Source organism: Mustela lutreola, chromosome 12 (assembly GCF_030435805.1).
Source record: "Mustela lutreola isolate mMusLut2 chromosome 12, mMusLut2.pri, whole genome shotgun sequence".
NCBI classification, from domain to species: Eukaryota; Metazoa; Chordata; class Mammalia; order Carnivora; family Mustelidae; genus Mustela; species Mustela lutreola.
The window spans coordinates 29,928,121-29,944,830 of NC_081301.1; the positions used below are offsets into that span (position 1 = coordinate 29,928,121).

The window sequence follows — 16,710 nt, forward strand, 5'->3', positions numbered from 1 at the left end:
GTCTGCTCTGACCCTGTCCCAGCAGGGCCCACAGTCCCATCACTGGGAACATACGTAAGAGGAAGGAGACGCTGACCGTTTTGTGAGGGAGAGTAGGCTAGCAAGGGCCTGGCTAGCTCAGTTGGAAGAAGAGGCTGGGGAAGCTTCCAGTGTCTCTAGTGGGCCCAGCAAGCCGTCCTACTCCAGACTGCTCGCAGCAGCAAAATTCAGGGTGAGTGTGGGGGGAGTCAGGCTGTCACGGCCTGGCCTGGTCGGGAACTGCTCAGTGTTTTGACTGGGCACCCAGGAAGCTGGCTTTCATTCAGCTGTGTGCCTTCCTCATCTCCAGGGCTAGCGCAGCTCTCTGGCAGAACTGCAATGTCCTTCCGCACCCCGGGGGTGGGGTGGGGTATGGGTGGGTGGCCCATTGCTTGGCCACGCAGATCTATGTTAGAAGCATCCACTTAACAAGAGGTCATTTAGAGACTGATTGTGGCTGCACAGTCAGGGTCCTCCCACTCACGTGAACTTATGGAGAGACTGTTTCTTGACTCAAGAAATTTTTCTCTGGGACTTACGGCTTGGGAAGAGGGGTAGGAAATACCTGTGATGAAGGAAGAAAAGCCCCTAAAGGGAATGGACTTTTGTTTCTTGATTAGGAAGTTTAACTTCTATGGGTGACTTTTTGCTTTCTTTTATTCTTTGTTTCCTGCCACTTGGGGCGCTAGTGTCTTAGCAGCTCCTGGCTGTCTTTACTCCAGATGAGTCAAGGTCACCCAGTGGCGTACATAACCTTGATACCCTTCAGCCTGGGAGTCCAGAGTCTGCTTCACCGCAGGGCTTTCGGCTTTTAGCCCAAGAGGCTCCTATATTGCCGAGGGCTCTCTCTGCAGCCACTGGGAGGCTAATCCTGTGTGGGGCAGCTTGTTTCTCGCCCTCTGGCTGCTTTGTGGCTTCAGTTTCCCGGACACTCAGCAAGGTGCAGTGTTTAGGCTTCTGCTGCAGAGATGAGAAGAAGCCTGGAGACTTTACTCCATCGGATTTGTAAGAGTCTCACATCTTCAGAAGTAGCCTCTGAGAATTCTGTTGGGCTTCTGTTCTTTCTTCTTTGTACTGTCTGAGAAATGTTATTATTATTTTTTTAACCTTTCCACTTATCATTTATTCTTTCATTTAATTACTCTAATACTTACTGAGCATCACTACGTGCCTGAGGGTATTCTAGAAACTGAGGAATAGAGTGTCAAGCAAGGTGTAATTCTTGCCCCCGAGGAATAATTAACAATCCAGGCATGTGCTGTTCAATAGAATATTCTAGGATGATGGAAATATTCTCTATCAGAATTGCCCAGTGTAGTAGCCACTAGTCATGTGTGGCTACTGAACAATTAAAATGTGGTTATTGTGGCCAAGGAATTAAAATTTTATTTGTTTTTAATAAACTGAAATTTCATTAGCTGTAGGTGGCTAGAGGCTACTACATTGCTAGGGCAGAAAGGGAGGGAGATGAAGCAGATTTTTATAACATCATATGCTACATGTTATAATGAGATGGTTGGTTGGACTAGTAAGTAGGCTGGGGTTAGTTGGAAAAGGTTTTGATTGAATCCGATTATTATAAAGGGCGCCAAACACAAAGGGAAGTCCGAGTCCAAGACTGACAGATTCAGCTGGTAAAGAAATAATGAACCCCTGTTAGATTCAGACAGTTTATCATTTACATAGATAGTGAAGGCCAGAGAAGCCACAGGCTCCAGCTGTCTGAGTCCTTGTCTTACACCCTGAAACAATGGCGCTGAGACAAACGGGGCCCCATGACCTCAACACAGTTGCTGGGGAGCCAACTCCAGACTGCAGCAAAACTGTCACAGAGCCTGCAGCCGTGCCCCAAAATCGTACACCTCTCTGCAACCAGGGAAGTGATGGGAAAACTGTCTCATGGCAGCCTCCCGTAAGATAGGGAGAGACAATGAAGAGATACAAACTTCTACTTATAAAGTAAATAAGTCATCGGGGTGTGGAGTACAGCATAGGGAATATAGAGCCAATAACAATGTAAAAACCTTGTATGATGACACATGGTAACTAAACCTTTCACTGATTGTTTGGTAATGTGTATTAGTTGTCGAATGTTGTACACCTGAAACTAATCTCATATGTCAATTATATTTCAATTAAAAAAAAAGGATAAGAGGGACAGGTGAGAAAACACTCTTGTGAAGCCTCCTGTGAAGATTGCCTAACTTGCCATGGCCCCGCGATCACAAGGCATCCCATCCTGATTTAGGTCCTGGGGGTCCAAGTTCTGCCTGTGGTCACGGAGAACCCTCCAGGGTGCTGTGGTGGAACCATTCCCCTGCAAAGGGTCTTAATGCTAGGCCAGAGGATTTAGACTTCACCCTTCACCCTGCGGCCATCAAAGTTTAAAGCAGGAGAGTGATTCGATTATTTTTGTGTTGAGATGTGCCTGACTAGATTGCAGAGATTAGACTGGGAAGTGAAAAAGACTGTAAACAGGAAGGCAGACTTAGGTAAATGGATGAGAGCTTAGGGGAATGAAGTGGAGAGCACAATCAATAGTCATTTTGAATAATCAGTTGACGACCAGGAAATGAAGGGCTCCCTGTGCAGTGAATGTGACCAAGACACATCAGACTGGATCCTGCCCTCAAGAAATGTACAGATTCACAGGAAAGCAAAAACACAGCATAAATGGCTCTAGTGCACGTTTCAGTAACATATTATGTGCTCTGGGTGGCATTGTGGAGAGCCCAGAGGACAGAAAGTCGTTCCTATACAGTAGGTGCTTTATCGATGTTGACAATACAGCATTGGATAGGATAAGCTTTAAGGCTTCTTATGACTTATTCTAGAAAATCTGTGACAGACTGGTTTTGAGAGCCAAAAGCCTTATTAACAAAGGTATTAATTCCTATCACAGTATATGGATTAGTTGGGATCTAGTTGAGAATAAGACAACAGAATTCGAATACAGGGAAAGCAGGAAAAAGTCACGAACGTTAAGTGTGGTAAGAGGTAATAAGGAGAGAGTTGGAGGGCTTTGGATATTGGGGGCAGGGCTAAATTGCCATGCACCAGTGGAAAAATATTGTACGAGTCCTTACCTCCCACTTCCCACCACCATATTTTGGTATTTCCATTTCACCTTGTTCTTCTACCCGAGAGAGGTCAGTTGGCCCTCCGAGCTTCAGGAAAGAATGACACAAAAACAAAGGCCAGGAAAGTATTTTTTTGAGTTACAAAAACCCTAATAGGAGGATGTGAATTCCCAAAGTCACAAATAGGTGCGTTTTGTTTGGTATCCACCCTGGGGTTTCTGTTGTGTGTCTGTGTTATTTTGTGTTGTTTTGTTTCTAGGAGAATACATCTGAATGCCTATAGACTGGGCAGATCTTTATTTCATTACCGTCGTATATTGCATTCTTTCTGACCTTTCCCTGCGAACTTATATTACCCACCCCTCCAGGTATCTGAATTTGGACCCCCGGCATATATTGCAAAATGGGTTTGGAAGAATGCATAAAAATATAGGAGCATGGTGTTCCGGCCAAGTCTTTTAGCACCGTACAAGTCACTGGGACTTACTTGGACCGCAAGGAAAAGCAGAGTGCTCTCTCTGAATTCTGTGCGTGTGTCTCTGCCACCTGGAGGAACAAGGACTGAAAAGAGAAATTACGCTGAAGGTAGGATAATAGGAAAACATTGCATTTTGTGCACATGTGGGTTTGTGGACTATAAAATTCAACCCTACTATTCCATTATCTATCCTGCTGTACAATGCATCAGGCTGTATCTGTCATTAAAAGCTTCAGAGTCAGGGAAAGGAAAAGAAAAAACTAAAGATAAGAACGTAGTGAAAAAGAAACAAGGGTGGGAGAGGCCAGGAAAAAAAAAAAATGCATGTTCACATTCTTACTGTCATTTACAGAAAATAAATAAGATTTTTTTTTCTAAAGATTTTATTTATTTATTTGACAGGCAGAGATCACAGTAGTCAGAGGGGCAGGCAGAGAGAGAGGAGGAAACAGGCTCCCTGGCTACTGAGCCACCCCAGGAGCCCCATAAATAAGATTTAAGTGAAGGATCAGATGACATGGGTTAAAATTCTTTTTGCACCATTAACACAGACAAACTTGGCTAAGTCACGTGAGTTCAATCTCCTGACTTATAATGACCATGAAAGGACCTTGAAAAGTGGAAAGGCTTAATTATGGGAATTAATATTACCCAGTGGCTAGCTTTTAGTAAGTGCTCAATACATTTTTTCTGTTAGAGAAAAAAAAGAGGACCAAAGAGAGGATAGAATTCCAGTAGTCATTTAAAAGAACCAGGCCCTTTCCTTGTCAGAGGATTGTTGTGTATGATTGCCTTTTCAATTTTCCTGGAGCTGTCGCTGCATTTTAAAATTATTTGTTAAAGATAATGCTCATGGGACAGGACAACTTATATCACCAGCTAGTATAAATCCCATCGGTTAGTAGCTTCATTGTCTAGACAGACTTGACAGCGAGTCCTCTCTTGTGAATTGACTCAGAAGACGGTAATTCTCCATTTCTGATCTCATGAGGCATGTCTCCAGTCCTTCAGTCCTCCTCTTCCACTTTCAATTTATCTTCAAAAATCAGCCTATTGGACCATCGGATTTTTTTTTTTAAGATTTTATTTATTTATTTGACAGAGATCACAAGTAGGCAGAGAGGCAGGCAGAGAGAGAGGGGGAAGCAGGCTCCCCGCTGAGCAGAGAGCCCCATACGGGGCTGGATCCCAGGACTTCGGGACCATGACCTGAGCTGAAGAAAGAGGCTTCAACCTACTGAGCCACCCAGGCACCCATTTCAGATATGTTTATAAAAGGCAAACGCTTACCAAAATTTTAAAAAAGTGGAATAATAAATAAAGGGGGAAAATTCTTCTTGTTTTAAGATTTTTTAAAATTTTATTTTTATATTTTAAATTAAATTTAATTTTTTTTCAGTGTTCCAAATTCATTGTTTATGCACCTGCCAGAACAGGGAGGGTGGAAGGCATGAGCAGGGGGAGTGACAGGCAGAGGAAGAAGCAGACTCCCTGCTGAGCAGGGAGCCTGATGTCCCAGGTGTCCCAAAGTGAGAAAAATTCTAGAAAACACGATTCCTTGTTACAATATTCTTCTTATACTGCCTCTACTTTATGCCTTTCTTACTCTGTCCACACTTTTCAATGCTTACAAATAATAGCCAAGTGTCGTTATGTAGCGGAGTTGCGCTGTGTAAGGATTCATTTTTCGGAATGCAGATTTCCCTTTCATTTTCCTTTATACCAGGAAGGTTTGTTTACTCCCTTAACTCATTTCTTGAGGTGTAAAGGGAGTTTGGGGTAGGTAATTCAGGAAGGAGGGGCAGACATGATCAGCCTACCACCCTCCTCCCCTTGCAATAGAGTGCTCACTGACCATCAAGAACCCCCTCGGGGGCACCTGAGTGGCTCAGTGGGTTAAAGCCCCTGCCTTCGGCTCAGGTCATGATCCCAGGGTTCTGGGATCGAGCCCCATGGCAGGCTCTCTGCTCAGTGGGGAGCCTGCTTCCTCCTCTCTCTCTGCCTACTTGTGATTTCTGTCAAATAAATAAATAAATAAATAAATTAAAAAAAAAAAAAAAAGAGCCCCTTCTGTCTTGTACCCAAAACTGAAAATGAACATGACCCCCTTTTGCACATGGCCCTCATGGGATGAAAAACTTGTAAGGAAATCACTAATGAGACCACTCAATCACAATCTGTCATGATGTGTACTATAACCACACGACACTTGAAGTTCAAAAACAGTTCCTTTTTTTCTCAGTTAAGAATCCTAGTGGAGGGGCAACTGGGTGGCTCAGTGGGTTAAAGCCTCTGCCTTCAGCTCAGGTCATGATTCCAGGCTCCTGGGATTGAGCCCTGCATTGGGCTCTCTGCCCAGCAGGGAGCCTGCTTCCCCCTCTCTCTGCCTGCCTCTCTGCCTACTTGTGATCTCTGTCTGTCAAATAAATAAATAAAATCTTAAAAAAAAAAAAAGAACCCTAGTGGAAACCCATAATTACATTTCATGAAACCTCAGGGGTCCTCAGAACCCCAGGTGTATCAGTACTGAGTCTTCATTCATGTGTGTATGCATGCACACACGTGTATGTGTTGTGTATGTGTGTATTTTAGTTCTGGACTCTTCTTGTTTCTTGACTATAAGGGAGTGATGACATGTAGGCTTCATAAGTCTGAGATCTGTTAGATTCACAGCCAACTGCTGGGAAGGCAGTCTGTCAAACTTTGCCTTGGATCCCTACCAAATCCTTGCAAAGGTACACCCATCCCAAGATTCAAGGTATGAAAGACACCGACATTATTTAACCCATATTGCAAGGGGCAATGACTATGGAGTTACTGATCATCTGGTCCTTTCCTTGTCTTCGATGGGGAAACCTGAGACACGGATGGACTGACAAGTGGTGTCTCTCTCTCTCTCTCTCGCTTATTTGTTTCATAGTTTTGTTTTTGTCTGATCCATATCATTCTCTTGAAAGAACTGTTTCTTGTAGGAAATGTCACTCTCATCTAATCTCCAGCATACTCTTTGGTGGAAATAGCAAATATGTACACATAGAGTAAGAGTGACCACCATGGGGAATTTCTGACAAATCGGAATGACTGGTGATCTCTGAGTCCCCATTCTAAATAGGCAAGGGGAAAATATCCCTGGCACATCTTGAATCAGGAATTCAACCCTGATCCAACCTGCCGTGGCCTCAGGTTGAGGTCACATGGTGTCAGCATAGCTACTGAATCTCCATCCCTGGGCTTTAGGGGGCTTTTCTATCATTACAACGTCTATCAAGATTTTGTCCCCCAAAAATGACACATGCTATGTCAAAGTTTCATACAAGAAATTTCTTACAGAGCTAAATACTGGAAAGACCTCTCTTTTTCCTTTCCCTTGAGGACCTGGTAACTTTTTCTATGATAATAATTAGAACTGACCAAATTACCTTTTCTCCTTCGGCTGTCACTAATTCGGTGCCAAACTTACAGCACATGAAAAGCTTTATTTTTCATGCTCTAGGTTTTCTTTGACCAATGCCTGATTTTGGTTCATATTTTCTCAGTTCTATTTTATTTTTATTTTACTCTGCATCTGTTATCTATAAATAGGTTTTTTTTTTTTTTTTTTTTTTTTTTTTTTTTTTTTTTTTTTTGTGAGTATGAGGTATGGAAGAAAGGAGGAAAGGGAGGAGAGAGAAGAAAGGAAAGGAGAAAAGAGATAAGGAAGGAGGAAATAGCCCAAATTTTGCTTATTAATGGAGCAGAGCACAAAATAGCTGGCCCAATGTCTATTACAGTCTCTACCACTGCTGACATTTTGACATTTATCAGTCCATCAGAAAGGCGTAAAAGCAGAGACAAGATCATGGAGTTTTGGGGCACTGGGTGGTTCAGTCATTAAGCGTCTGCCTTCAGCTTGGCTCATAATCCCAGGGTCCTGGGATCGAGCCCTTGCATCAGGCTCCCTGCTCGGCTGGAAGCCTGCTTCTCCCTCTCCCACTCCCCCTGATTGTGTTCTCATCCTCACTGTTTCTCTTTGTCAAATAAATAAACGAAATCTTAAACACCCCCTCCCCAAAACATCATAGAGTTCTATTTTCCCTTAAAAGGAATAAATAATGGGAATACAGAAAAAAAGAGCTGGAATTTGATCTTATAACGACAGGGAGGGATTAGAGACAAACAACACCATAGTATATTTCTTGTCCCTGTAACTCGACCCCAGGTAGGTGTGGGGCTTAAAAAGCAACACTGATCCTTCCTGTAAGGGCTTTTCCATGCATTACCTCCTCAGATCCTAAAATACACCCCGTGAAGTAGGTCAAATGGGTATTATCTCAACTGAAGAATTAAAGTTCAACTTACCCCAAACCATGAAATGAAGGTTTTCTATAGTGTTAACAACGGAGAAGACAGGAGGCTGCGCTATCAGCCTTAGCTTGAATTTCCAGTTCTACTGCTAATTATTCATGAGGCTTTGAGTATGTCACTCAACCTGTTTCCTCATATGTAAAATGAGAATAATGAGTTTTCTTGCACATCTTTGTTTCCTTCCTCTGAACATTCTGTATATTTTGCCTGAGGTCTCTAGAAGCAGAGCTTGGCCAGACCTAACACAAGCCTTGTCCCAGTCTTTCTCCTGGGATTTCGGTCTCCAACTTCAAGTCTCCTCTTACCCTCCAGGGCAGGGAATACCACTCTGTCCCTTTGCGATTTGCCAATGTTCCAGCTGACAGCCACCCCAGCAAGTGCCCTTGCAGATGAGCCGGTGCACATCCGAGTGACTGGCCTGCCCCCGTTGCAGCTGGTGACCCTAACAGCATCTCTGAAGGATGAGAAGGGGAACGTGTTCCGGTCCAAGGCCTTCTACAAGACGGACGAGGTTGGTGAGCTGGACCTAATGAAGGCTCCTGCATTTGGAGGCGACTACGTGGGGGTCCACCCAATGGGTCTCTTCTGGTCTCTGAAGTGTCAGAAGGCTTTCAGGAGGCTACTTAAGCAAGATGTGATGAACAGCCCCTTCTGGGTCACTCTGAACCTCTACGACACAGTTGGTCTCCAGGATTTCAGCACAGAAGAGCCCATAGCCAGCCAGGTGGTCCAGCGCTGGTTTTCGGCCCCTGGGGTACAGCGGGTGCAGGTCCGAGAAGGTCGGGTGCGGGGAGCCCTTTTTCTGCCTCCAGGTAAGACTAATTTTTGGTGATACAGGAAATGTTGTTGATGAATATAAGAACAAAAGCAATCACATTCTTGGAGAACAAGTATTTCCCACAGTAGTTTACAACCAACATGCCATTGTGTGTGTGTGTGTGTGTGTGTGTGTGAAAGTGGAATTTATGTTCTCACCTTGTACTCCCCCCTCTTAGCCACTCAAACCTCTTTCCTCTTTCCACTCTTTCTGATCCCATTCTCTTTTCTTTTTGTTGCTTTCAGGGGAAGGTCCTTTCCCAGGAGTCATTGATTTGTTTGGGGGCCGAGGGGGTCTGGTTGAATTTCGGGCCAGTCTTCTGGCTGCTCATGGCTTTGCCGTGTTGGCCTTAGCGTATTTTGCCTACGAAGATCTGCCCAAGTTACTGCAGGAGATCGACCTGGAATATTTTGAGGAAGCCGCTAACTTGCTACTAGCTCATCCCAAGGTAATTAAGAATACTTTTCATTCTAGCTTGTAACATTATAGTCCCCCCCCCCTCCCCAAATCAGAAATGCCTGTTTTGCCTATTTTACCAATCTGTTTTGATTTGGGCATAGCACTGTTTGCCCTTAAAATGGGGATGATGATGTTGACCTTGTGGGATTGCTGGGTTGCTGATCAGCTTATTGGCACAGAGGACAGTAAATGGTGGGTGTGTTATGGTTATCCTCGATGGAAAAAAAAAAAAAAAGCCAAGACTCCTTATGTGACTCATGCATCAGTAACTCTTCCATTTTTATCAGCTGCTGATCTCAAATGATGAATTCTCCGGCTTGACATGGTTTCAGACTTCAGTGATTGTCTCTACATGGGCAGTGCTGAAGTTAAGCCCCCCTCAAAAGTCCTGAGACTCAGAGTGCGCAGAAGTTCAGTTTCAGAGCTGGGCCACAGAAGGAGAGCAGAATTCTCAGCAGAATGGCTGTGGCCACACCATCTGATTAGCTGAATTAGCTCATCAGTTAGTATCAGATCTAGGGGCAGAACTGAGCCCCAAGTAAGTGTGCAAAGCCCAAAGCCAGGAAAGGAATCTAGAAAGGAAGGATCATTTTAGAACTCTGTCAAGTATTGTTGTACCGTGCAAAATGTGGTCCACAGTCCAGAGGCCTTGGTAAGACCAGAGAGCTGTTTGAATACAGACTCTCAGGACACAGCCCGGTCAGCATCTGCATTTTAACAAGATCCCCAGGTGACTCAGATACACATTCAGGTATGAGAAAGACTGAACTAGTATGTCTCATAATCCAGCTTTTTTTTCTAGGAATTAAATATCAGATGAATTATAATCTAGACCTCTTGAAGAGGTCTCGAAGCACTGATGTTTGTGTTGGTAACTAAAAACAGAATAATAGGAATAAATATCACGTGGTCAGGTGCCTGGGTTGACATTCTGTTAAGTTGAAATATAATAATTCTGGTTTTTCAGTTTGAAAATGTTTGAGTATCAGCTATGTTTTATGGTTCAGCCTGTCATGATAAAACGATCATACCAGGTAACAGTTACTAAACAGCTCTCTGTTTGACTCTATGCTAAATACTCAAAAATCACTCTTACTTAAGGGGCACCTGGGTGGCTCAGTTGGTTAACTGTCTGCCTTCGGGTCAGGTCATGATCCCAGGGTCCTGGAATTGAGCCCCACATCGGGCTCCCTGCTCAGAGGGCAACCCGCTTCTCCCTTTCCCACTCCCCCTGCTGTGTTCCCTCCCTCGCTCTGTCTCTCTCTGTCAAATAAATAAGATCTTTTTTTTTTTTTTAAAGCACTCTTATTGATCACTCACAATTACTTCGTGATTGAGTCCTGTTGACAGCCTCGTTTTTCAGATAAGAAGGCACCCTCAGATTAAGTCATGTGTCAAAACTAGACAGCCCTTATGGCAGTGCCTTTGCTCCAAACTCTTTGGTTATCCTGACTCCATGACTCATACTGCTCTCTCTCCCTGGAGAGCCTTGACTCTTTAGGAGACACGAGGTCTTGTCTCCTATTGAAGTATTATCAGTATCTTCACCTTCAGTGAAACTGCCGTCATTATCACCAAACATACATGTGATTTTTCTTATTTTTTTCCCCAAATATTTTATTTATTTATTTGACAGAGATCACAAGTAGGCAGAGAGGCAGGCAGAGAGACAGGGGGAAGCAGGCTCCCCGCTGAGCAGAGAGCCCGATGTGGGGCTCCATCCCAGGACCCTGAGATCATGACCTGAGGTGAAGGCAGAGGCTTAACCCACTGAGCCACCCAGGCGCCACGTGTGATTTTTCCAAGCATATTTGGCTCTCTTTAAAGGATTGTCTAGCAGGAATTAAATCCCAGATAAAATGTCTTCAAGTGAAAAAAAAATTTTTTTTTTCCTTTCAATTGCTACTAATTGTGACTTTAGCTGAGGAGGAAGGGCAATTGGCAGCATTCAGATTCAGTATCATCCGAAGAGATTCAGTTCCCACCTTGGCCCCTTGATACTGTTGTAACCTTAAGCAAGACTTGTAGACTTCCTGATCTCTGGGCTCTTATTGGAAAGGCAAGCTGAGACCATTGGTGTGTAAAGCACCTAGCTGAGGACCCAGCACCCAATAAACTCTTGATGAATCCACCTTGTCATCCGTGCCCATCTGTTTTTCCCTCTCTCCCTTCCCTATATCCTCAACCAGTCCCAAAGGGCTTCAGGGGCTGTTCCCCAATCGTTCTCCTACGGCACAGCCTCTTCACCCTCTCTGCCACCCACTGTTGTGGTTTGCTCCCTCCTCGCTGCTCCCCTGTGCTGCCGCCATCGTGATGAGGGTCTCCTCCCTCCTTCCCCAGTCTGTTCCTCTTAGGAGTGGTTCCCAAATGTAGAAACGCACTGGATTTCCTGGAAGGGATATGCTCTAGGATGAGATTCTTGGGCCCACTCAGACCTATTGAAGTAGAAACTTGAAAATGGGATCTCAGAAAGCTGTAATTAAAGCAAAAAAATAAATAAATAAATAAATAACTTTTTTTTTTTTTTTTTAGATGAACCGATGACAGGGCCTGGGCATACAACTCTAAACAAAGTAAATGTATCAGGTTGCCACGTGTTTGCCTCTGTCTGTCCAAAATGCTCTTCCTTTCCCTACTCATCTCCCAAACCCTCTGCTCCCTCAGCCTTTCACAGAATTAAGGACCCCATCCTATGACTTACTACTTTTTCTATTAGATGGGGCGCCAGGATTCAACTCTTTATAGAATCCAAGTCTTGCATTTTTACCCTTCCAGCGCTTTCATGATTAGCTCTTGGATTAATGGAGGCGCAAAACCTCTGTAGCTGTAAATTGCTATTTAAATATGAACGACACCTACATAATACTCGAAAGGACCCAGGAACCTCTTTAACTAGCTGGGGAGAAGAATTGGATTCCTAAGGTTACCTGCTTCTACAGGTGATGTTGAATGTTGCTCGTGAATTTAAACTCTTTTTGCTTTTCTGGAACATTCCCTCTGATGAAGAGTTTTTATTTCTATTGTTTCACTAAATCCGTACAACAACAATCCCGTAGGGTAGAGAATATTATCCCCACCCCCGTAAGACAATAAGGCTTCCAGAAGGCAAGGGGGCAATGTTTAACAGTCACAGAAGCTGGTAAACCCCAGCGCTAAGACTACCATCCCGTATATTGGATGTCTGACTGTTTCCATGACACTAGTTTACTGGCCAGCAGGGCAGCTCCTTCAAGTATGGCCTGTGATGGGTTCGCTTCATTTTGTGCCTCAGGTCCAAACGCCAGGAATTGGAGTGATCTCCGTGAGCAAAGGTGCAGAGATCGGGCTGGCCATGGCCTGCTTCCTGAAGCAGGTGGTAGCCACCATCTGCATCAATGGGACCACTGCCATCTGTGAATTTCCACTCAGGTACAAAGATCTGGTGATAGCACCCATTCCCATGTTTATGGAGCGCATGCAGTTTGACATCTCCGGGGCTGTACGCCTCCTCCACTACAGGGGGGACCCCCGGGATAAGGTGAATCAGCGGAGCGTGCTTCCGGTTGAAAAGGCCCAGGGTTCGATCCTCTTCATTGTTGGAGAGAACGACGAATGCATGAAGAGCAGGGAGTACGCTGAGCAGGCTCTGCACCGGCTGCAGAACCACGGCAGAAACAATGGAAGGATGCTGGTGTACCCGGGGGCGGGCCATCTCATCGAGCCGCCCTACTCACCCCTGTGTTACGCTTCCCCAAACATGAAACTTTCTTCGCCCCTGCTCTGGGGAGGGGAGCCCACTGCCCATGCCGCAGCTCAGGAGCACTCCTGGGGAGAGATCCTGAAATTCTTCAGGCAACACCTTATTCAAGCCAGAAGCAAACTCTGAGCCAGGGCTCAGGGTGGTGATGAAGTGGGGAGACAAAAAAATAAGACTAAGGAAGAGGAGGTTCTCCTGACTTCTCTAGGTTCACAGTTCTCCTGAATCAGTTGTTACGACGTAGGGCAAAAATCAAGGGCTAATGGCACAAGATCAATATCTGACAAATTTGTATGGAATTTGTACTTTTTGTTAACTGAATCTTAGTTTCTATGCACCAGCATACATTGCTGTCTCAAAACTGTGATGCCCTAGCAAATTGAATCATCTTTTGTTTCCTAGGTAGGGATACCTTGGATCCAGGGATTGCCGATCTAGATTAATTCCCTGGAACTTCCAAGTTACTTGTGGAAAAACAAGTCACTTCTGTTTAAAATTGAGTTTCTGACATTTGATATGAAAAGTTCTAATGTCAACATCACATGTAATGCTCGTTATTGATTTCCAATAGATACTCTATTTTTTTTTCTCAGAATAGTGATGTTTCTTTTTATCCATAATATATATTCCTTTTTTTAAATTTTAATCAGGAGTGGGATTGAATTTAATCATGTGATTTTATAGCATTTATTGAAATTAGTTATTGAAGTTAGTTAATAAATTTAAAGCAATTAGAATAGCCCAGGTTTGTAGCAATTAGTGTATCAGAATTAATTATTTTCATAATGCTTTCTTCCTTCATTCTGTTAATGTGGTGAATTATATTCATTAATGGACTCACGTTTCTTTTTTTGTCTGATTTTACTAGATGATTTTTCTCATATTGACTAATATGGATTTTAAAATTTCTTTTGGAGCCAACCTGGTCATTCCTATTTTCTCAGAATTTCACCCATATTTTCTAGAACACATATTTCACTTATAATTTTGCACATATCCCCTATTATTTGCATTTTTTCTCTTTTTTTCCTCTCAACCTGACTTACCAAATATTTTTCTATTTTGTGGATCTTTTCCAAGAACAATTTTTGGTTTGTTTCTTGGTGAAGTCTTTTTTTCCTGATTCCTTGATTTCTGTTGTTTTAAAATAAATTCATTCCATGTCCAATTATTTTGTGTTTATTTTTCTGGCAGTGTTCTCATTTTGTTAATTTCTAGATAGTTCCTGATTTACTACCCCCCCACCTTTAAACCCAAGAATAACTTTACCAGAGTACAAGGTATCAGCTAAGGGGAAGGGGTAAGGAAATTTGCAGTTGAGGATTAGACTGTTACCACCTGAACCCATGGATCAAACTTAACATCTCTTAAAATGGTCATTTTTACATAATCTGCTTCATGACAAGATGTATGGTGGAATGCCTAGCACTACTTAGATTACTTCAAACAACGCTACTAAACTTGAACCTAATCAAACCTTTAGATCAAACTTCTTATTGATACAGTGCCTAGAGACCAGTTAAACCATCTTAACGAAGAGACAAACAAATTCAGGTTGTGGGTCATTGTATAATCTGGTCTCACCATAAGTTAATTAGCAATTGACTTGGTTTTTTTCAGAAGCTGGTTTCAAGAAAAAGTTGGGGATTTTTCCTTTGTGCAATCCCCCCCCCTTTTTTTTTCTTTTGGCATTGGAGTGAACTATGGAACTATCAAGCATTAAAAAAAGACTTAAGAGACATAATCAACCAAATGCTATTTGTGGGTTTGGTTTGAGCAAAATAACTGTAAAAAAACATTTTGGGGATAATTAGAAAAATTTGAATATGGACTGAATATTAAAAGATACTATGAAATTGCTATTATCTTGTTAGCTGTCAAAATGGTATTGTGGTTATGTAAAAAGTCACTTTTAGATAAAGATGTAGTAAAGATACCAACATATTTAAAGGTGAAGGGTTGTGATATCTGGGAATTGTTCAAAAATACTATAGAAATATGGCAAAATGTGAATAATTATTACTTCTAGATTGTGGCTATAATGAAGTTTGTTACAATATTTTTTATGAGTGGTTGTAATTTTTCATATAAAAAGCTAAAAAATAAAAGATACAATCAATATATTTACCTTTCTTACCCCAAAGGCAAGAATTTTGGCAGGTATTGAATCTTTTTCTCCATGGCAGCTCCATTAATTTCAGATTACTGATTCGTTTCACAATAAATACATATTTAATATACACCTATGCTTCAACATGTCCTTCCTACTTATAGTTCCTTACAGCCTGTCTTTTAAATTCTTGCCTTTATCTTTCATTTGGTCATTTCCTAAAGCACAAACTCAAGTAATTATTTTAAAAGATTCCTATTCACTTGAATCTTAACAAATTAAAAAATGTCTCTATTTTGTTCGCTTTGCAATAATGAATTTTATACTTGAAGAATTTGATGTTAATAGACTTTGACTTTTTTATTTTGGCATCCACTGTTGTCAGTGAGTCTTCTTACTTCATCGGATTTTTTTCTCCTTTGGTTCAGATTTTCCCAATTCTATTTTTTTTTTAATTCTGTATCTGAAAATTTTTTACAATTTTCTCGTTCCTAGTGTTCTGAAATTTCTTCAAGATATAAGTAGGGGTGGGTGGGTTTATCATTACTATGTTAATTCATTTTACTTGGTACTGTATAGTCCATTCCAAATTCAAGACATGGTTGTCTTCCACTTTATTTACTTATTTTTTTCAAGATTTCATTTATTTATTTGAGAGAGAGAGAAATCAATCATGAGTGGGAGGAAGGGCAGAGTGAGAAGAAGCAGGCTCCCCCCTGAGTAGGGAACCCTATGTAGGGCTCTATACCAGGACCCTGAGATCATTACCTGAGCCAAAGGCAGGGGCTTAAAAAACTGAGCCACCTAGGCGACCTGACTTCAGCTTTAGATATTTGCTTCTATTACTCTTATGATCATTTTAATCTTTACGTTTTTTCTACTCTCTCCTTCTGGAACTCCAATTAGGAGAATTTTGGAGTTTCTGGATATAACTTCCATGAGTATTAAATTTTTCTCATATATATATATTTTTTGTCCCTCTGCCTGCTGTCCCGAGCTCCCTGTATTCTTTGAGAACGTTACAGTTGAATTGTTCACCTCACTAATTTGTGCTTCAGCCATGTCCAAATTGCTATCTAGTTCATCTCTTGGGTGTTATTTTGATGATCATTATTTTTAATTTTCCCAGTCTGCAATTGGGTTTGATTCCTTAAAGCCTGTTCTCATTTTTCCCCTCAGCTTTACTGAGTTATAATTGACAAATAACACTGAATAAATTTTAAGGTGTACAACTTGATGATGTGATATACATATATATTATGAAATGATTACACAGGTAGGTTAATTAACACATCCATCCATCACCTTACATACTTACCAAATTTTGTGTGTGTGTGTGTGTGTGTGGTGAGAGCATCTATTCTCACAGGAAATTTCAGGTATACAATACAGTGTTAGTAACTATGGTCACCATGCTGTACATTATCCTGTTTTCATTTTACAGATAGATCAGTAGAACATCCTTTCTTATTCCCGGTTTTACCCGCGGCCTTCATGAACACACCCACAGTCTGTACAGGATACTGTCATTATATTTATTTATTTATTTTTTGTCATTATATTTAAAAAGCAGTATAAATCATTGGGATTAAGAAAACCCACTCATCCTAGCACTACATGGATATTACTTTCTAGGGATCTGATTTCAGCAAAATGAAACCTATCTCC

The 16,710-nt window shown here is 42.1% G+C and overlaps 1 protein-coding gene across 6 annotated transcripts; it reads left to right on the forward strand.

Annotated features, from left to right (window-relative positions):
- The first annotated feature begins 81 nt into the window (after nucleotides 1-81).
- LOC131812403 (acyl-coenzyme A amino acid N-acyltransferase 2-like) lies at nucleotides 82-16,279 on the forward strand. 6 transcript variants are annotated; one of them, XM_059141879.1, is made up of 5 exons: nucleotides 82-211; nucleotides 3,467-3,683; nucleotides 8,141-8,732; nucleotides 8,983-9,185; nucleotides 12,468-16,279. In XM_059141879.1, exons 3-5 carry the CDS (start codon nucleotides 8,270-8,272, stop codon nucleotides 13,059-13,061), a joined length of 1,260 nt encoding a protein of 419 aa, XP_058997862.1. In that variant the 5' UTR covers nucleotides 82-211; nucleotides 3,467-3,683; nucleotides 8,141-8,269; the 3' UTR covers nucleotides 13,062-16,279. The 6 variants fall into 6 exon arrangements, with proteins under 6 accessions (XP_058997862.1, XP_058997861.1, XP_058997864.1 ...); XM_059141878.1 differs by having other exon boundaries at nucleotides 8,233-8,732; XM_059141881.1 differs by having other exon boundaries at nucleotides 8,279-8,732.
- The last annotated feature ends 431 nt before the right edge of the window (nucleotides 16,280-16,710 follow it).